The 21,773-nt window shown below is 43.0% G+C and overlaps 1 protein-coding gene and 1 long non-coding RNA gene across 3 annotated transcripts in view; one reads left to right on the top strand and one right to left on the bottom strand.

Moving 5' to 3' along the window:
• Window positions 1–1,487: 1,487 nt before the first annotated feature.
• LOC133616129 (uncharacterized) overlaps window positions 1,488–21,773 on the bottom strand; it is a 59,454-nt gene continuing 39,168 nt past the window's right edge. Inside the window, exons 2-3 of the long non-coding RNA XR_009816819.1 lie at window positions 17,670–17,731; window positions 1,488–2,318 (exon numbers count right to left, since the gene is read on the bottom strand). This is a non-coding gene — a long non-coding RNA (uncharacterized lncRNA). The remainder of the gene's footprint in view (window positions 2,319–17,669; window positions 17,732–21,773) is intronic.
• Window positions 12,791–21,773, top strand: part of LOC133616128 (anoctamin-5-like) — a 102,743-nt gene continuing 93,760 nt past the window's right edge. For both annotated transcript variants that reach the window (XM_061975245.1, XM_061975246.1), the window contains exon 1: window positions 12,791–13,120. In XM_061975245.1, coding sequence (XP_061831229.1) covers window positions 13,045–13,120 — 76 coding nt within the window. In that variant the 5' untranslated portion in view covers window positions 12,791–13,044. The remainder of the gene's footprint in view (window positions 13,121–21,773) is intronic.

The raw sequence follows: 21,773 nt of genomic DNA on the forward strand, positions 1-21,773 counted from the left end.
AGAGGGGGATTAGACAGAGAGACAAAAACAACAACAGCAAACACAACAACAACAATAGAGCAACATCAGCAAATACGACATGTACAAATATGATGGTAAAAGTAATAGCAAATAAGCAGTTAGCGAAAAAAAAAAAAAAAAGAATAAAATACACAAATGACAATGAGCATTATTACACTACAGATGGAGCAATACAAATACCAATAGAAATACAGATGGAGCAATACAAATACCAATAGAAATAGCACTATTGATAATGAACAATACCAATACTTTACCTTTATTATCAACAATGCAGTTGTTCAAATGCAACAGTTCGAACATTAAATATCTTGTCTTTGTAGTCTATTCAATTGAATACACGTTGAAAAGGATTTACAAATCATTGTATTCTGTTTTTACTTACACAAAGTGCCAACTTCACTGGTTTTGGGTTTTGTATACACTTTTTAGGGATATGAATGTTGTCTATCTGTGTTGGCCCTGCGAAGAGGTGGCGACTTGTCCAGGTTATACTCCCGCCCGAAATGCAGCTGAGATAGGCTCCAGCCCCCCCCCGCTCCCCCTTAGCTACAAAAATGATTTATAAATAATAAGTCATACTATTGCAGACATTCATTTACCATGGTCAGGCCTGCAACCAATTAAAAGCAATAAACAAGGGATTACTGTGTTCAAATAGTTGCATACTGTGGGGAGGCGGGGCCGGCAGACCAACAGCGAGGCGTGCCCCGCCGGGGCCGACTCCGAGATGGCGGCGAGGAGGCGTGGCCGGCAGTCCGACAACGAGGTAGGGCACACCGGAGCCCGCTCCAAGATGGCGGCGAGGAGGCGTGGCCGGCAGACCCGCGTCCGAATGGACTGCAGGTGCGTGGATCGGGCAGCTGGGCACAATCAATTAATCTCCTTGAATTAATCTCCTTGAACTAAAGGGGGACAGCCGTAAAAGTGAAGGAGAACGTGGCGGAGAGAGTTGGAGAGCCAGCACTGCATGGAGAGCGAGAAGCGGTCGCTGAGCGCAAGAAGCAGAGAGCCAGACGCAGACGACGCGGCAGACTGAAAAGTGAGTCGAAGAGCGAGCAGGGAAGAGGAGCTGAAAAGCAACCTAAACTGAGGTTTATTTGAAAAAATAAACAAAGTCGCAACCCTGCTCAATTATGTCCTTCCTTGATGGTCCTGAGAACCCGCACGACGGCTTGAGTCCTTCACACATACAAATGTACTTCTGGGCCACAGTACAGTGATAACATTAGCTGTTTTGCTCGCACAGTTTCATTATAAACGCAGCTCTTTGAGAAAAAAAATATTTTTACTATTTATTATCCAAACAATACACAACAGTTTTCGGCAGTTATGTAGGATCGCATAGAATAGGCTAGACCAGTGGTTCTTAACCTGGGTTCGATTGAACCCTAGGGGTTCGGTGAGCCGGCCTCAGGGGTTCGGTGGAGCCTGCGCCGCGGAGGTCAAGACACACCCGACTCATCGTGTAAATAAAAACTTCTCCCTATCGGCGTATAATGGATACCCCCAAACAATGTTCCCTCTAATTTTCAATCTGATTTGTAGGTGTGTAATTTGTTGTGAGTTCATGCACTGTGTTGGTTTTGTTCTTTGAACAAGGTGATGTTAATGCACGGTTCATATTGTGCACCAGTAAAAAAACATATAACTTTGTCTTGAATTTGAAAAAAAATTAAATTATATTTCACTGAAGAAGGGTTCGGGGAATGCGCGTAAGAAAGTGGTGGGGTTCGGCACCTCCAACAAGGTTAAGAACCACTGGGCTAGACTTTATATATCCCATAATGGGGAAATTATGTGGTCACAGTGCAGATTCAAAAAGTCCACAAAAAAGTATTAAAAGTAGCGCAAATGTCACAAAAGTGCCACCCCAGGTTGTGCAGTTCCAAAGGCGTTTAAACCAAAAAGTGACATGAAAACAAGCGAGAAAACATTAAAGAACACAAAGAAGGATATAAAAGAGCACAGAGCTGTTGCAACCAGCTGCCACGTGGGCGGCGCCATTGTTACATGCAGGAACTGAAAGAAAAATGCAATGAAAAACTAAAAATGAGTAATAAGTAACAAATATAACATATTGCACACATTAGATTACACCACGCATGGACAAATAAACAAAAACACCATCTTAACACCCATATACACTGTGGTGGCCCCTGGAGTGTTCCATGCCATCGTCTGCTGGGGTGGAGGCAGCACGATCAGAGACAGGACCTCAATAACGTGACCAAGTGAGCTAACTCCGTCCCAGGCTGCCCAACGTCTGGTCCGTGCGGATGAGTGAGTATCCGTCCCTGAACAAGAAAAAAATACTTTAGTTGGGTAAACTAACTTTTGTAACAACATTGTGGGAAAAATAGGACTTACAGAAGAGGGTATGATGTGCAAAGAGCAAAGGACCGCATATAATATGTTCCAGAGAGGGGCATTTTTGTCCCAGAGGTACTAATTATATTGTGCACTCTTATTGCATGCTGCAAATGCTGAATATGGTTTTAAAATATGGTTATGGCATAAATATTAATGAAGCCAAAACTATCAAGCATATCACAGGGGTTGATAAAATGTCCCCACAGATTGCATAAAGGTTATTTGAAGGTTAAATATATTTTTTTTCCATACTGTATTTTGATTGGAACAGTTAAGTTGTCATTGCTTCTTCACTGCTTCATTCTAAGAAATAAAATGTATATTTGGTATCTGTACATGGGTTATACTTGTATAGCACTTTTCTACCTTCAAGGTACTCAAATCGCTTTGACAGTATTTCCACATTCACCCATTCACACACACATTCACACACTGATGGCGGGAGCTGCCATGCAAGGCGCTAACCACCACCCATCAGGAGCAAGGGGTGAAGTGTCTTGCCCAAGGACACAACGGACTTGACAAGGTGGTAGGAGGTGGGGATTGAACCCCAGTAACCAGCAACCCTCCGATTGCTGGCACGGTCACTCTACCAACTTCGCCACGCAAGTTGTAGCGAACAAGATCCACTTATTTAATGTTTGGACGTGTGCTAAACAGAAACATCACTTGACAGCTTTTTATCTCTAAGACCTCTTCCTGTCAGAATTGTGTTTAGTTCGGGGAACTAACACTACCCAAAATGTTCTACTTTAGCAACCTACATTATGTAACAATCCATCCATCCATCCATCCATCCATCTTCTTCCGCTTATCCGAGGTCGGGTCGCGGGGGCAGCAGCTTAAGCAGGGAAGCCCAGACTTCCCTCTCCCCAGCCACTTCGTCCAGCTCCTCCCGGGGGATCCCGAGGCGTTCCCAGGCCAGCCGGGAGAGATAGTCTTCCCAGCGTGTCCTGGGTCTTCCCCGTGGCCTCCTACCGGTCGGACGTGCCCGAAACACCTTCCTAGGGAGGCGTTCGGGTGGCATCCTGACCAGATGCCCGAACCACCTCATCTGGCTCCTCTCGATGTGGAGGAGCAGCGGCTTTACTTTGAGCTCCTCCCGGATGACAGAGCTTCTCACCCTATCTCTAAGGGAGAGCCCCGCCACTCGACGGAGGAAACTCATTTCGGCCGCTTGTACCCGTGATCTTGTCCTTTCGGTCATGACCCAAAGCTCATGACCATAGGTGAGGATGGGAACGTAGATCGACCGGTAAATCGAGAGCTTTGCCTTCTGGCTCAGCTCCTTCTTCACCACAACGGATCGATACAGCGTCCGCATTACTGAAGACGCCGCACTGATCCGCCTGTCGATCTCACGATCCACTCTTCCCCCACTCGTGAACAAGACTCCGAGGTACTTGAACTCCTCCACTTGGGGCAAGATCTCCTCCCCAACCCGGAGATGGCACTCCACCCTTTTCCGGGAGAGAACCATGGACTCGGACTTGGAGGTGCTGATTCCCATCCCAGTCGCTTCACACTCGGCTGCGAACCGATCCAGTGAGAGCTGAAGATCTTGGCCGGAGGAAGCCATCAGGACCACATCATCTGCAAAAAGCAGAGACCTAATCCTGCAGCCACCAAACCAGATCCCCTCAACGCCCTGACTGTGCCTAGAAATTCTGTCCATAAAGGTTATGAACAGAATCGGTGACAAAGGACAGCCTTGGCGGAGTCCAACCCTCACTGGAAACGTGTCCGACTTACTGCCGGCAATGCGGACCAAGCTCTGACACTGATTATACAGGGAGCGAACTGCCACAATAAGACAGTCCGTTACCCCATACTCTCTGAGCACTCTCCACAGGACTTCCCGGGGTACACGGTCGAATGCCTTCTCCAAGTCCACAAAGCACATGTAGACTGGTTGGGCAAACTCCCATGCACCCTCAAGGACCCTGCCGAGAGTATAGAGCTGGTCCACAGTTCCACGACCAGGACGAAAACCACACTGTTCCTCCTGAATCCGAGGTTCGACTATCCGGCGAAGCCTCCTCTCCAGTACACCTGAATAGACCTTACCGGGAAGGCTGAGGAGTGTGATCCCACGATAGTTGGAACACACCCTCCGGTTCCCCTTCTTAAAGAGAGGAACCACCACCCCGGTCTGCCAATCCAGAGGTACCGCCCCCGATGTCCACGCGATGTTGCAGAGTCTTGTCAACCAAGACAGCCCCACAACATCCAGAGCCTTAAGGAACTCCGGGCGGATCTCATCCACCCCCGGGGCCTTGCCGCCGAGGAGCTTTTTAACTACCTCGGCAACCTCAGCCCCAGAAATAGGAGAGCCCACCACAGATTCCCCAGGCCCTGCTTCCTTATAGGAAGACGTGCTGGTAGGATTGAGGAGGTCTTCGAAGTATTCCCTCCACCGATCCACAACATCCGCAGTCGAGGTCAGCAGAGCACCATCCCCACCATACACGGTGTTGACACTGCACTGCTTCCCCTTCCTGAGGCGGCGGATGGTGGTCCAGAATTGCTTCGAAGCCGTCCGGAAGTCTTTTTCCATGGCCTCCCCGAACTCCTCCCATGTCCGAGTTTTTGCCTCCGCGACCGCTGAAGCCGCACACCGCTTGGCCTGTCGGTACCTGTCTGCTGCCTCAGGAGTCCCATGAGCCAAAATAACCCGATAGGACTCCTTCTTCAGCCTGACGGCATCCCTCACCGCCGGCGTCCACCAACGGGTTCTAGGATTACCGCCACGACAGGCACCAACTACCTTGCGGCCACAGCTCCAATCGGCCGCCTCGACAATAGAGGTACGGAACATTGTCCACTCGGACTCAATGTCCAGCACCTCCCTCGTGACATGTTCAAAGTTCTTCCGGAGGTGGGAATTGAAACTCTCTCTGACAGGAGACTCTGCCAGGCGTTCCCAGCAAACCCTCACAATGCGTTTGGGCCTGCCAGGTCTGTCCGGCATCCTCCCCCACCATCGCAGTCAACTCACCACCAGGTGGTGATCGGTAGAAAGCTCCGCCCCTCTCTTCACCCGAGTGTCCAAAACATGAGGCCGCAAATCCGATGACACAACTACAAAGTCGATCATGGAACTGCGGCCTAGGGTGTCCTGGTGCCAAGTGCACATATGGACACCCTTATGTTTGAACATGGTGTTTGTTATCGACAATCTGTGACGAGCACAAAAGTCCAATAACAGAACACCACTCGGGTTCAGACCCGGGCGGCCATTCTTCCCAATCACACCTCTCCAGGTTTCACTGTCGCTGCCAACATGAGCGTTGAAGTCCCCCAGTAGAACGAGGGAATCACCCGGGGGAGCACTCTCCAGTACTCCCTCGAGTGAATCCAAAAAGGGTGGGTACTCTGAGCTGCTGTTTGGCGCGTAAACGCAAACAACAGTCAGGACCCGTCCCCCCACCCGAAGGCGGAGGGAAGCTACCCTCTCCTCCACCGGGTTGAACTCCAACGTGCAGGCTTTGAGCCGAGAGGCAACAACAATTGCCACCCCAGCCCGTCGCCTCTCACTGCCGGCAATGCCAGAGTGGAAGAGAGTCCAGCCCCTCTCAAGAGAAGTGGTTCCAGAGCCCTTGCTGTGCGTCGAAGTGAGTCCGACTATATCTAGCCGGAACTTCTCCACCTCACGCACTAGCTCAGGCTCCTTCCCCCCCAGCGAAGTGACGTTCCACGTCCCAAGAGCCAGCTTATGTAGCCGAGTATCGGACCGCCAAGTGCCCTGCCCTCGGCTGCCGCCCAGCTCACACGGCACCCGACCTCTATGGCCCCTGCTATGGGTGGTGAGCCCATTGGAGGGGGGACCCACGTTGCCTCTTCGGGCTGTGCCCGGCCGGGCCCCATGGGGACAGGCCCGGCCACCAGGCGCTCGCCATCGTGCCCCACCTCCGGGCCTGGCTCCAGAAGGGGGCCCCGGTGACCCGCGTCCGGGCGAGGGAAATCTGGGTCCTTGGTTTGTGTTCTTCATCGAGGTCTTCGAGCTGCTCTTTGTCTGATCCCTCACCTAGGACCAGTTTGCCTTGGGAGACCCTACCAGGGGGCATAGAAACCCCCGGACAACATAGCTCCTAGGATCATTGGGACACGCAAACTCCTCTACCACGGTAAGGTGGCAGCTCAGAGAGGAGCAATCCATCCCTCCATTTCCTACCGCTTAATCCCTTCGAGGTCACGGGGGGCGCTGGAGCCTATCTCAGCTACAATCGGGCGGAAGGCGCGGTACACCCTGGACAAGTCGCCAGCTCATCACAGGGCCAACACAGATAGACAGACAACATTCACACTCACATTCACACACTAGGGCCAATTTAGTGTTGTCAATCAACCTATCCCCAGGTGCATGTCTTTGGAGGTGGGAAGAAGCCAGAGTACCCGAAGGGAACCCACGCAGTCACGGGGAGAACATGCAAACTCCACACAGAAAGATCTCGTGCTGCCCTGTATGTAACAATGCATCTGGAAAATATGTATACAAATGATCATTAAAGTAATACAACATTGAGACTAACATCTTCAAATAGTAGATGAGTGGTTATCACATGTTGCCTTATTTATTTATGTGTTTTTTTTTTACTATCAGCAGTGTAGTTCAATTGCACGATAAGCACTAAATATCAAAAACATTTCTCGGTTTGATGTAATGCAGTTCGTCACCACCGCATACTACAACCATATTATTGAACATGTTGATGTGAACTAACAGTGAACAGTGACAGTTTACAACCTTTACACAGCAGCCTTCCCGCTCTGAGCATGCAAGCGCACCCCAGGTGACAAACACACGGGCAGAAAAAGGTGAAGAGAACCAGCAGCAACCAAATTACAACATCAGTATAGCTAGAAGGAAAAAACTAGGGGTGTCTCAATCCGATATCGACTTCGGATATCGGTCCGATATCAGCAAAAAAAAATTTCGGACTGTAAGTCACAGTGTTTTTCATAGTTTAACACACTACCGTAAAATATCAAATAATATTATTTAGCTCATTCACGTAAGAGACTAGACGTATAAGATTTCATCGGATTTAGCGATTAAGAGTGACAGATTGTTTGGTAAACGTATAGCATGTTCTATATGTTATAGTTATTTGAATGACTCTTACCATAATATGTTACGTTAACATACCAGGCACGTTCTCAGTTGGTTATTTAGGCCTCATCTTTCTTTTCTTTAATCCTCTTGGCCCCCTTGGAAGCACAGGGCGTCTACCATGGATCTCCACCTCACTCTCTTCTGTGCGATGGTCTTCGCTTCTTGCCAGGAGATCCCCATCTTGGTCAGTTCATCAAGAGTGGACCGCCTCCAGTTGAGTTTTGGTCTCCCTGGCTTCCTCTTGCCTTGAGGGTTATAGTCCAGGGCTTGTCTTGCTATGTTTCTCGGATCCTTCCTAAGTGTATGGCCGATCCATCCCCGCTTTCTGCTTTTGATTTCATTTTTGCGTCTCCACAGGTCTACATTTGATATCTTGTTGGGCCACCAAATCCTCAGTATGTACCTGAGACAGTTGTTAATAAACACTTGTAGTTTATGGATGATTGATTTGGTAGTTTTCCAGGTTTCACAGCCATAAAGAAGGACATATTTTACATTTGTATTGAAGATTCTGATTTTGGTGTTTCTGGAAAGCTGGGAAGAGAGCCATACAGGTCGGAGAGTTCCAAAGGCATGTCTTGCTTTGCTGATGCGCAGCTCGACATCTTTATCAGCTCCTCCATCTGTGCTGATGTTGCTTCCCAGGTAGACAAACTCGACCACATCTTCCAGGGGTGCTCCTCGATTGTGATAGGTTGATAGGATTTGGTGTTGAGCCTCATGACCTTGGTTTTCCCAGTGTTTATCCTGAGGCCTATCTGTTTACTGTGTTCATGCAATCTAGTGGTCTTGCGTTGAATGTGTGTGTGTGTTCCTGAGATCAGAGGCAGGTCATCAGCAAAATCAAGGTCTTCTAGTTGTTCAAAAGGGTTCCACTGTAATCCTGTCCTCTGGCCACACTGAAATTTCCATTGTCCAGTCGATGGAGATAAGGAAGAGGAGGGGTGCCAGTAGACAGCCTTGCCGTACTCCTGTTTTTATAAGGAGGGTGTCCGAGAGCTTACCATTTGAGATGACTTGACCTGTGAATCCATCATACATGCATTTGATGCTGTTGATCAGTTTTATTGGATTTCCATAATGTCGGAGCAGTTTCCATAGGATGTTTCTGTCTAGACTGTCGAAAGCCTTTTCGAAGTCGACAAAGTTTATGAATAGCGATGACTGCCATTCGATGCATTGTTCGACAATGCGTCATATAACGTACACTTATTCAGCCTGTTGTTCACTATTCTTTATTCATTTTAAATTGCCTTTCAAATGTCTATTCTTGGTGTTGGGTTTTATCAAATAAATTTCCCCAAAAATGCGACTTATACTCCACTTATACTTTTTTTCCTTCTTTATTGTGCATTTTCGGCCGGTGCGACTTATACTCCGGAGCGACTTATAGTCTGAAAAATACGGTAATGGATGATTTCGGCTTGCATATAAAATCTCTGATATAAGCTTCGATGCAAGCAGTCCTGCAGTGCGTTTATTTGTGCAAAGCTGGACAGCCAGTAACATTAAATGTCCTCCAAAAAGCACAAAATAATATTTAGTTTTTTTTGTATTTTAGTCAAGTCATTTACAAAAGGTAAACATGGTAGGCTATAAGCTACTAGAAGCTCGCAGCTACACAACAGCTAAGATATACATAGTAAATATCCTTAATTGAACAATAATGCAGGATAAAACAGCACCCCCCGCGACCCCAAAAGGGACAAGCGGTAGAAAATGAATCGATGGAAGTCATACTTTGCAGAAATTAATTTACCATGGTCAGGCCTGGAACCTATTAACAGCAATAAAAATGGATTACTGTGTTCAAATAGTTGCATACATATGTACTTCTGGGCCACAGTACAGTGCTAACATTAGCTGTTTTGCTCGCAGTTACATTTTGAACACAGCTCTTATATAATAATAATATGTTTACTATTTATTATCCAAACAAATACACATCAGTATTTGGCAGTTATCTAGGATCGGATTGAATAGGCTAGACTTTAAATATCCTATAATGGGGAAATTAGGTGGTCGCAGCGAAGAATTCAAAAGTCCACAAAAAACTATTAAAAGAAGCACAAAAGTCACAAAAGTGCCACCCCTGGCTGTGCAGTTCCAAAGGCGTATAAACCAAAAGGTGACATGAAAACAAGCGAGAAAACATTAAAGAACACAAAGGAGGATATAAAAGAGCACAGAGCTGCTGCAACCAGCTGCCACTTGAGCGGCGCCATTGTTACACGCAGAAACTGAAAGAAAAATGCTATGAAAAACTAAAAATGAGTAATAAATAACAAATTGCACACATTAGATTACACCATGCATGGACAAATAAACAAAGACACCATCTTAACACCCATATACACTGTGGTGGCCTCAGGAGTGTTCCATGCCGTCTGCTGGGGTGGAGGCAGCACGATCAGAGACAGGACCTGGACATACTCAATAACGTGACCAAGAGAGCTAACTCCGTCCCAGGCTGCCCACTAGCTCTTGGCCAATGTCTGGTCCGTGTGGATGAGTGAGTATCCATCCAGGGAGATAAACAATAAAACGTCACAACATGGTGACCAATTTTAGCCCAAACAAGGAAAAAAATAACTTTAGTTGGGTAAACTAACTTTTGGAACAAAGTTGTGCAAAAAAAACCCAAAAAACCGCTTACAAAGCGTTTGATGTATTGCATTGTGAAAAGAGCAAAGGACCGCATATAATATGTTTTAGAGAGGGGCATTTTTGTCCCAGAGGTACTAATGATGTTGTGCACTCTTATCGCATGATGCAAATGCTGAGTAGGATTTTAAAATATGATTATGACATAAATATTAATGAAGTCAAAACTATCAAGCATATCACAGGGATTGATAAAATGCCCCCATAGATTGCATAAAGGTTATTTGAAATGAATGACGACCATATCTTTTTTCATACTGTACTTTGATTGGAACAGTTAAGTTGCCCTTGCTTCACTGCTTCATTCTGAGAAATAAAATGTATATTTGGTATCTGTACATCAGTAGGATTTGGATTTTCACATTTGTCAATATACACACATCAAAAAACTATAGTTGCATATCACTACTGTTTTCCCAATTTTTGCTGGTGTTTTTTTTGTATGTTCCTAGGGCCATTGACAAACGAGTGACGGGCCATTGATGGCCCCTGTGCCGCACTTTGGGCACCGATGCTGTAGAAGCTCACTGTTTTTCGTGTTTGATTAAGAGGGGATGAACGTAAAAGTACTTCTTCAGCTGCCGCCTTGTTTTATCATATATTACTTCCTTTGCACATGTCAATGTTTACTTTTGTATGCATACAATAAATCAACAGACAATCTGTACTTTGGAGCAATGTCCACAGACGCTTGTATTTGGCCTGTCAGCTTTCCGTCGCAGGCAAGCGATGGTGGTCGTGGTTGAGGGAAGAGTTTTTTGATGTTGGATGCTAGAAAATGTCCGATGCGTTGCAACAATCAGGCTTAATGCATTGATGCAGCGCCATGATTTTTGTGCATGTCATACAATATAATTTTCAATATAATTAGTAAAAATATGTCATGATAGGTTAGACTTGTGTTTATTGTTTTCCTGTGTTTTGGTATTAAGTTCCTTTCCAGCACCATTTTTCTGTTCATCATTCTGATTGTCTCCACTCTCTGTTGCTTTACTCCTGCCCGAGTGCTGATTTAATTGCTCACCTGTTTCTGATTGCCAATCAGGAGACACACCTGTTTCTGATTGCTAATCAGGAGACACACCTGTTCCTGGTTGCTAATCAGGTAGTCATACAGCGACTTAAAAACTTTTTGAGACTTTTGGAGAAACACGTGCCATTCTTTAAACCTGGATTTTGCACTTGCGTATACTCTTATATCCTTTTCTGTCATGCTGTTTGAATCTTTTTTTTTTTTTATAGATTTTTCGGGTAGTGTAGTATGAAGGCTCAAATGGGACAAAATAAAACAAATAATCACATCTTTAAGTAACTTCTTAAATGTCATTAATTGCAATTTTAAATACATACAAAAATGTGTTATTAAATGTGTCATAAGTTTAATGTAAAAGTACATTTAATTATGTTTTAATTTGAGTGTGAAATAATCAATCAAATAATGAAATTATTAAATCAATCACAAGTAAATAATATAATTGAATGTTAAAATTATTACTCAAAAGATGACATGTACTTTTACATTAAATACACTGACACATTTAATAACAGTCATGTATTAAATTCCAACAATAATGACACATTTAAGTAAACTTTTAAATAATCATCCACTTTTTGTAATGAATTCTTCATAATCGATCTTTCTGTGTGGAGTGTGCATGTTCTCCCTGGGGATAGGTTGATTGTCAACACTAAATTGGCCCTGGTGTGTGAATGTGAGTGTGAATGTTGTCCTGCGATGAGGTGGCGACTTGTCCAGGGTGTACAGGGACGGTATAGCTCGGTTGGTAGAGTGGCCGTACCAGCAACTTGAGGGTTGCAGGTTCGATCCCCGCTTCTGCCATCCTAGTCACTGCCGTTGTGTCCTTGGGCAAGACACTTTACCCACCTGCTCCCAGTGCCACCCACACTGGTTTAAATGTAACTTAGATATTGGGTTTCACTATGTAAAGCGCTTTGAGTCACTTGAGAAAAAGCGCTATATAAATGTAATTCACTTCACTTCACTACTCCGCCTTCCGCCAGAATGCATCTGATTTTGGCTCCAGCACCCCCCGCGACCCCGAAAGGGACAAGCGGTAAAAAATGGATGGATGGATATATTATCACATGTGCCATTGTTTTTTTTAATTAATCAAAAGTACATGTATTTATTTAATCATTTGATTGCGAAATATACAAACGATTGAATAATTAGATCGATGATTAAATTCAAGATGAAAAAATTATTGGAATATTGAAATATTTAATTAAAACATTAAATTACTATATTTACTTTTGAATTATGTACGTATTTATAATTCATTCATGACAGATTTAAGTCATTATTTATTTGTGTTTCTTTTAACCCTTCATCGTGCAGTATAATGCTTTTTAAATGTAATTCACAAAACCAGAAAATACTATACTGATATGCATTACCGTTATTGACCGTAGGGTGGCAGTGTTGTCGCCATGGCGTTAGCCCTCTTGTGAATGCCTCGTGGTTTAATTTGGTCGTTTTTCTGAGCTCCTATGAAATTGTTTAAATAATTTATAACATGTGCAGTTACTTTAAATTGTAAACTCTCCCATGGACAGACGGGGAAGCAACCCCACCGATTTAGCCGATGAAAACACCCTTAGCCACTCCCCTTTATGAGTGCCTTCTTTGATCGGGCAACGTCAAGGAGCCATCAAGGGTTCACTTTCGCTATATCCTTCCAAATGTGTTATTATTAGCTGCTAATATAATCCTTTTTACTGGTCATTATTGAGCCTCCTCGGTGAATGGTAATGCCTCGTTCACAGGGTGGATGAAGAGTGCCACAGTGGCATCCCCCCAGCCCTCCCCCAGTCACAAGGCTGTCTGACCGAGCACGCTGTCGGCCGCAATGAGGAGAATAACGGGCAAGGCGAAAGATGAAACTTTGATCGAGCTGCAGGGCACCAACGACTCCCTCGCTGGAGGTAAGCCCGTTTTGTTTTCATCTTTCATTTTCAATTTATTCAACGTATGAGTCACGACCGTGAAAGATAATGAAACCAATATAAAGTAAACCAATCGAATAATACATTTAAGGTATTTCCGAGGTTCCTTTGGCCAGTGACTGAATGACTCCAGTTGTCATTTTAGTGCCAAAAGTGTTGCATTCAAGTGCGCTTCTTCGGCACCAGACGCATTCAATGACGTCATGTAAAGTAGGAAAGTTTACCAGACAGGAGCTTGACTTTTTTTTTGGAGTGTGTGTGTCATTCAAAGTCAAGCAGCCTGGGCGGTGTTTCCAAAACACATTAAGTAAGACAACGTTCATATGTCAGAGATAGGTTGTGTGTTTTTGTAAACTAAATAAATTTTTTTCAAAATACAGAAAACTGTGCTCACCAGGTATTCTGCTTGGTCAAAAAAATAAATAAAATGAAGAGGTCACCACCTGGATTTAAATGAGCCTTATTTTGCTAATTTCAAGGGGCTTTTAAAAATGATATTGGATCACAATGGGGCACCACACTTTATAAATGTCACATTATGTACAGGGTAAATCTGCATTCTTCTCCTTTTGGCCGAAATGCACAGATAACGCAGTCTGACCACGCCTACTCAGTTGTGATTGGTCAGGGCTCGGCTCCAGCCCATCAACACCATAGACATCTATAGACCCCGTGTGTCCGTCCACTGCTTCGCTACGTCAGAGCGACCCATATCTTATGGCAGTCAAGACCGCCTCGTCAACCAGGACAATAAGAAAGGTCGCCACCTGGATTTAAAATGAGCCTTATTTTTCTAATTTCAAGGAGCTTTTAAAAATGATATTGGATCACAGTGGGGCACCACACTTTATAAATCTCACATTATGTAAAGTGTAAATCATACTTGCCAACCCCCCCGGATTTTCCGGGAGACTCCCGAAATTCAGCGCCTCTCCCAAAAACCTCCCGGGACAAATTTTCTCCCGAAAATCTCCCGAAATTCATGCGGACCTGAGTGACGTGTCGACAGCCTGTTTTCACGTCCGCTTTCCCACAATATAAACAGCATGCCTGCCCAATCCCGTTATAACTGTAGAATGATCGAGGGCGAGTTCTTGGTTTCTTATGTGGGTTTATTGTTAAGGCAGTTTCATTAACGTCCTCCCAGCGTGGTAACAACACACAACAACAGCAGTCACGTTTTCGTCTACCGTAAAGCAGTTCGTCTGCCGTAAACAGTAATGTTGTGACACTCTTAAACAGGACAATACTGCCATCTACTGTACATGCATATGTGACAATAACATCTACGGCTTCTAGAGAGTGAAGTGCACAACTGCGCACACAACAAGGAGACGAAGCAGAATGCATCATCAGAGAGGGTGTTCAGCATGGTTAGAAAAATAGTGACAGAGAATAGAACAAGTATGGACAATTCAACCCTTAACTCAACAATGAGTAGATGAGTGTTTTGTGTGTATATGTGTAAATAAATGAACACTGAAGTTCAAGTTTTTCTCTTATTTATATATATATTATATATATATATATATATATATATATATATATATATAATATATATATATATAAATAAGAGAACAACTATATATATATATATATAAAACTATATATATATATATATATATATATATATAATAAAATAAATGTATATATAATAAAATATATATATATATATATATATATATATATATATATATATATATATATATATATATAGCTATAATTCATTGAAAGTCAAGTATTACTTATATATATATATATATGAAATACTTGACTTGGTGAATTCTAGCTGTAAATATACTCCACCCCTCTTAACCACGGCCTCAACCACCCCCCCCCCCCCCGACCACACCCCCCCATATATATATATACAGGTAAAAGCCAGTAAATTTGAATATTTTGAAAAACTTGATTTATTTCAGTAATTGCATTCAAAAGGTGTAACTTGTACATTATATTTATTCATTGCACACAGACTGATGCATTCAAATGTTTATTTCATTTAATTTTGATGATTTGAAGTGGCAACAAATGAAAATCCAAAATTCCGTGTGTCACAAAATTAGAATATTACTTAAGGCTAATACAAAAAAGGGATTTTTAGAAATGTTGGCCAACTGAAAAGTATGAAAATGAAAAATATGAGCATGTACAATACTCAATACTTGGTTGGAGCTCCTTTTGCCTCAATTACTGCGTTAATGCGGCGTGGCATGGAGTCGATGAGTTTCTGGCACTGCTCAGGTGTTATGAGAGCCCAGGTTGCTCTGATAGTGGCCTTCAACTCTTCTGCATTTTTGGGTCTGGCATTCTGCATCTTCCTTTTCACAATACCCCACAGATTTTCTATGGGGCTAAGGTCAGGGGAGTTGGCGGGCCAATTTAGAACAGAAATACCATGGTCCGTAAACCAGGCACGGGTAGATTTTGCGCTGTGTGCAGGCACCAAGTCCTGTTGGAACTTGAAATCTCCATCTCCATAGAGCAGGTCAGCAGCAGGAAGCATGAAGTGCTCTAAAACTTGCTGGTAGACGGCTGCGTTGACCCTGGATCTCAGGAAACAGAGTGGACCGACACCAGCAGATGACATGGCACCCCAAACCATCACTGATGGTGGAAACTTTACACTAGACTTCAGGCAACGTGGATCCTGTGCCTCTCCTGTCTTCCTCCAGACTCTGGGACCTCGATTTCCAAAGGAAATGCAAAATTTGCTTTCGTCAGAAAACATGACTTTGGACCACTCAGCAGCAGTCCAGCTCTTTTTTTCCTTAGCCCAGGTGAGACGCTTTTCGCGCTGTTTCTTGGTCAACAGTGGCTTGACACGAGGTATGCGGCAGTTGAAACCCATGTCTTTCAAGCGTCTCTTGGTGGTGGATCTTGAAGCACTGACTCCAGCAGCTGTCCACTCCTTCTGAATCTCCCCCACATTTTTGAATGGTTTTTTTTTCACAATCTTGACCAGGGTGCGGTGATCTCTATCGCTTGTACACTTTTTCTGACCACAGTTTTTCCTTCCCTTTGCCTCTCCATTAATGTGTTTGGACACAGAGCTCTGAGAACAGCCAGCCTCTTCAGCAATAACCTTTTGTGTCTTTCCCTCCTTGTGCAATGTGTCGATGGTTGCCTTTTGGACAGCTGTCAAATCTGAAGTCTTCCCCGTGTTTGTGTAGGCTTCAGAACTGGACTGAGAGACCATTTAAAGCCTTTTGCAGGTGTTTTGAGTTAATCAGCTGATTAGTTTGTGGCACCAGGTGTCTTCAAAATTTAACCCTTACACAATATTCTAATTTTGTGACACACGGAATTTTGGATTTTCATTTGTTGCCACTTCAAATCATCAAAATTAAATGAAATAAACATTTGAATGCATCAGTCTGTGTGCAATGAATAAATATAATGTACTAGTTACATCTTTTGAATGCAATTACTGAAATAAATCAAGTTTTTCAAAATATTCTAATTTACTGGCTTTTACCTGTGTGTGTGTGTGTGTGTGTGTGTATGTATATATATATATATATATATATATATATATATGTATATGTGTATATATATACATATATTTCACATTTAACAGTAAGCTGATAATGATAATTGTGCTGTCCAGTTGTTATATCTTGATTTCTTACACTTCTGAGTCTTATTTGCAAGTATTATATAGTTGACTTTGCATGCAGTTGCAATTCCAAGATGTTAGACGGGAGTAGTGTATAGATGACACTGTTGCCTTGTCAGGCAGTCTTTTTTTGTGCTTTAAAAAGTGTTAATACTGTAAGTATTGTACTTGGTACACACCAGCTGTGTGATTGTAACGTGCATCATAGTTGTATTTTTCATTACCAAATTTTGGAGGTTTTGAAATTGCCATGCAAAATCGCTAATGCTAATCAGCATCATGTCTATGGAAAATCCAATGCAAATTAGCATTGTGCTAGCACATTATGAAAAGTGGAGCCTTACTTTACGTTCCATCAGGCATACTTGCTTTGTTGGCATGGAAAAATGCAAACAAGATGTTTAAGTGCATGTTTGCCCACCAATGATTTGAGCCGTCCGGGACGTTATTTGCAACAAAGTTATGAAAATATGCCAGCGTTGGATTTTACGTGAGTCGATACTCAGTACTATCGCATAATTTGGTCGGAGCTTTGAAAAAATGTATTTGGTACCCTTCCCCAATCAAACCTCCTGTTAATTGTCATTGATGAGCTACAGCCTGTTCCAGCTATATAAACAACCTGTGACGATCTGTCACTTCATTTCTGTTTGTTTTCCTTGTTTTTGTATTTACTTCCTATCAGTGCTCTTATTTTGGTTTCCACTTCCTGCTTGTTCCGCTGAGCACTGTTTGTTTTCCTCACCTGCTGTTGATTGGCAGCCGGTCTACACCTGCTGCCAATCAGCATATGTTGTATTTATGCCTTGTCTCGATAACTCCTCAGTGCTCGAAGATCACACTTTATGTTGGAACCGTTTTATGCAAGACTGCTTTCTCATCTGTTGATGATAATTAAAATCATCTTACCTGCTCATCGTCTTCCTGGTTCTTGGATCTTGGGGTCACAAAAACGGCAGCCATGCGAGTTCCTAACACAACCATCCACACCTAAATTAGAGTCTCCATTTAACTTTGCTAGCATGATTTTCGACTGTGGGTAGAACCGGGAGAATGTGTTTTATATTCCACAAAGAGAACCCAATCACACTTTAGTGCAACACTGCCCTATACAACACCATATGTTTAAATGAAAAACAATATATACAAATGTTTATGAACGTAGCATACATTGCAAATGAAAATCAAACATATTAAACAGCATATTACGAAAGGTTGGGTCGTCTGTCGGTGGCATATTTATTCCACCTCTCTTACCCTACCGAGCCCATGTAATATAATCCTGTGATCGCGTTCAACACACAAGTTATTTTTAGCTGTAGTGGTTCGACCTCGTGGTTGAATTTGCCTCATTGTGTTAGCTAAAGTGTCTGGAAGTGGAAACAAAGAGCATTCAGGCTGAATCAAAATGTGTTGATTGAACCACAATTAATATCCACCTTAGCTCATTCCCAACACTAATTATTGTTTATTGACGAGTGTGTAATAAAGAGCAGTCTGTTTACCATTGGCCTGTTGCATGCTGATAGACTGTGCAATGGTTTTGTTTAGGCTCTTATCAGCGCAGTCCTTCAGCCACATTTGAGAGGAGATAAATAGGGCTGTCCTCACATTTTCTCACTCTCTGCTTTGAGAGAGCAGCTGCCCAAACATGGGTTTACAGCCCTCTAAATGAATAGAGTTAGTTTTATAAACAACGACGCACCGTAGAAGCTCTAAAGTGGAATGCAGTCCATTCTAAGTTGAACTAGGATTTCATTGACTTTTAGAAACAATATTAAACAGTTGGTCAATCTGTCGCCCTAATAACTTTTATTAACTGCATTCATCTTAACTGTCATACAGTTGCAAAAAGCCGTTCATAGTAAAACCTAAAAACAAAAGTATGTATACTTTAATGACGACTGACGGGATGTGGTGACCAGCTTGCGGAGAGAGATTACTGCTTATACTTGAAAGAGGATTTGCTTCAAGACTGAACACAGCTCACTTTGTAGCTTACATTCTGTTCTTTGTTATTATTGATGTCCACTTACTGCCACTTCAGTCGGACAGTATTGTACTGACCTGCACAGTTTGACCATTATTGCCCGCCACTCATGTCAGTAAAAGAAAAATGCCTTTTATATATAACATATTCTTATGTCAAACAAACAAAATTGCTTTATTTTTCTATTATTTACATGACAGATTGTAATTTGAGCCCTGCCCAAAGCTAAATAAAGGTCTAAGACTTAAAACTAGGGATGTAACGATATGAAAATTTAATATCATTTATTATGATTAAAATTATCACGGTTATCATTATTATCGCGGTATTGTTGAATATGCTCATAACAAATTTATTCACACTGCAATTTTTTAACCAAATAAAAATAAAAAATAACTTTCTTATACTTTCTTGGCAGAATAAATATTAAATATTTTTTAGAATTCTTCAAGGCCTACTGGAATGCGATTTTCTTATTTAAACGGGGATAGCAGGTCCATTCTATGTGTCATACTTGATCATTTCGCGATATTGCCATATTTTTGCTGAAAGGATTTAGTAGAGAACATCGACGATAAAGTTTGCAACTTTTGGTCGCAGATAAAAAAGCCTTGCCTCTACCGGAAGTAGCAGACGATATGCGCGTGACGTCACAGGTTGTGGAGCTCCTCACATCTGCACATTGTTTACAATCATGGCCACCAGCAGCGAGAGCGACTCGGACCGAGAAAGCGACGATTTCCCCATTAATTTGAGCGAGGATGAAAGATTTGTGGATGAGGAAAGTGAGAGTGAAGGACTAGAGGGCAGTGGGAGCGATTCAGATAGGGAAGATGCTGTGAGAGGCGGGTGGGACCTGATATTCAGCTGGGAATGACTAAAACAGTAAATAAACACAAGACATATATATACTCTATTAGCCACAACACAACCAGGCTTATATTTATTATGCCACAAATTAATCCCGCATAACAAACACCTCCCCCCTCCCGTCCATATAACCCGCCAATACAACTCAAACACCTGCACAATACACTCAATCCCACAGCCCAAAGTACCGTTCACCTCCCCAAAGTTCATACAGCACATACTGTATATTTCCCCAAAGTCCCCAAAGTTACGTACGTGACATGCACATAGCGGCACGCACGTACGGGCAAGCGATCAAATGTTTGGAAGCCGCAGCTGCATGCGTACTCACTGTACCGCGTCTGCGCATCCAACTCAAAGTCCTCCTGGTAAGAGTCTCTGTTGTCCCAGTTCTCCACAGGCCAATGGTAAAGCTTGACAGTCATCTTTCGGGAATGTAAACAATGAAACACCGGCTGTGTTTGTGTTGCTGCAGCCGCCCGCAATACACCGCTTCCCACCTACAGCTTTCTTCTTTGCTGTCTCCATTGTTCATTGAACAAATTGCAAAAGATTCACCAACACAAATGTCCAGAATACTGTGGAATTTTGCGATGAAAACAGACGACTTAATAGCTGGCCACCATGCTGTCCCAACATGTCCTCTACAATCCGTGACGTCACGTGCCGGCGTCATCATACCGAGATGTTTTCAGCAGGATATTTTGCGCGAAATTTAAAATTGCACTTTAGTAAGCTAACCCGGCCGTATTGGCATGTGTTGCAATGTTAAGATTTCATCATTGACATATAAACTATCAGACTGCGTGGTTGGTAGTAGTGGGTTTCAGTAGGCCTTTAAAAGTCAATTTAGTTGTTACTAAATGGTAACACCGTAGTATGAAGTATCATTTTGGAGCAGTTACATGATGTCAAAATATGAAAAACTATTAATTTACAGAAGTTATACAACGTATGGTGATACTGTCTTGACGGTTGACAGGTCACCGTCGCAAGATGGAGGACAGCTAGATTTATGTCTGCTCCACCCAACCCCTTGCTGCGACTGAGCTGAAATAAACGCGCACACCCCTTTAACAGTGACGTTGTAATGGTTATCAGCAAACCGTAAAGATTTGGATATTGGTTATAAATGGATGAATATTGAAGAAGCAGTCACCCGTTTCCATTGTCCAAGGACTTTGTCATACATGGACATGGACATTTTTTGTTGTATCTAAAGTCCCATCAGGATTTATTTTGAAGCGAAATGTGTCTCTTACCTTTGCACTGGTGTATACATTGAACTGATCACTGACCGTATAACAATCCACCTTTCAGGTAACCATCCACGGTTAAGGTAAAGAAGCATGTGCAATCAACATAAATTACGTGATTAGGGAAATCTGTATGAATACAGTAGGACGGAAATTCATATTTCCTTGTTTGTCGCGGTTTACCTGACACATAAAACGTGACAAATTTGGGGAGCGCACTATAGACCTTAGCTGCCAGATGGCAGTAGATTCTTGAATATCTTAAAATGTGTTTTGTGGTAATTCCAACTTTGACCACAGTGTCAGTTGTCATATTTTAACTTAAAAACTAATGATACAGGTGGAAACAAAAAACATGCTTTAAAACGTAGCTGTCCCTCCACAATGTTTTAGCTGCTTTTAAATTACTAATCCTTGCCTTTATGGCCACAAATAAACTATGTTTCTTAATTCTTACAAGTATCATCAATGCAGGATGATGAATAGCATGCTTTACTACACACCTTTGGGGGATACAATAGCTAACAGCAAGCTAGCACTCCTGAATGTAAACAAATGGGTGGCTCTATGCAAATATTGATTGTAACGATACCAAGCATGAGAGGCGTATATAGTCAATGCAATAATTACATCGATATTTTTTTTAATCACGGCGTGGCGCAGTGGAAGAATGGCCGTGCGCGACCCGAGGGTCCCTGGTTCAATCCCCACCTAGTACCAACCTCGTCATGTCCGTTGTGTCCTGAGCAAGACACTTCACCCTTGCTCCTGATGGGTGCTGGTTAGCGCCTTGCATGGCAGCTCCCTCCATCAGTGTGTGAATGTGTGTGTGAATGGGTAAATGTGGAAGTAGTGTCAAAGCGCTTTGAGTACCTTGAAGGTAGAAAAGCGCTATAC

Source organism: Nerophis lumbriciformis, linkage group LG15 (genome assembly GCF_033978685.3).
Source record: "Nerophis lumbriciformis linkage group LG15, RoL_Nlum_v2.1, whole genome shotgun sequence".
In the NCBI taxonomy this organism is placed as follows: Eukaryota; Metazoa; Chordata; class Actinopteri; order Syngnathiformes; family Syngnathidae; genus Nerophis; species Nerophis lumbriciformis.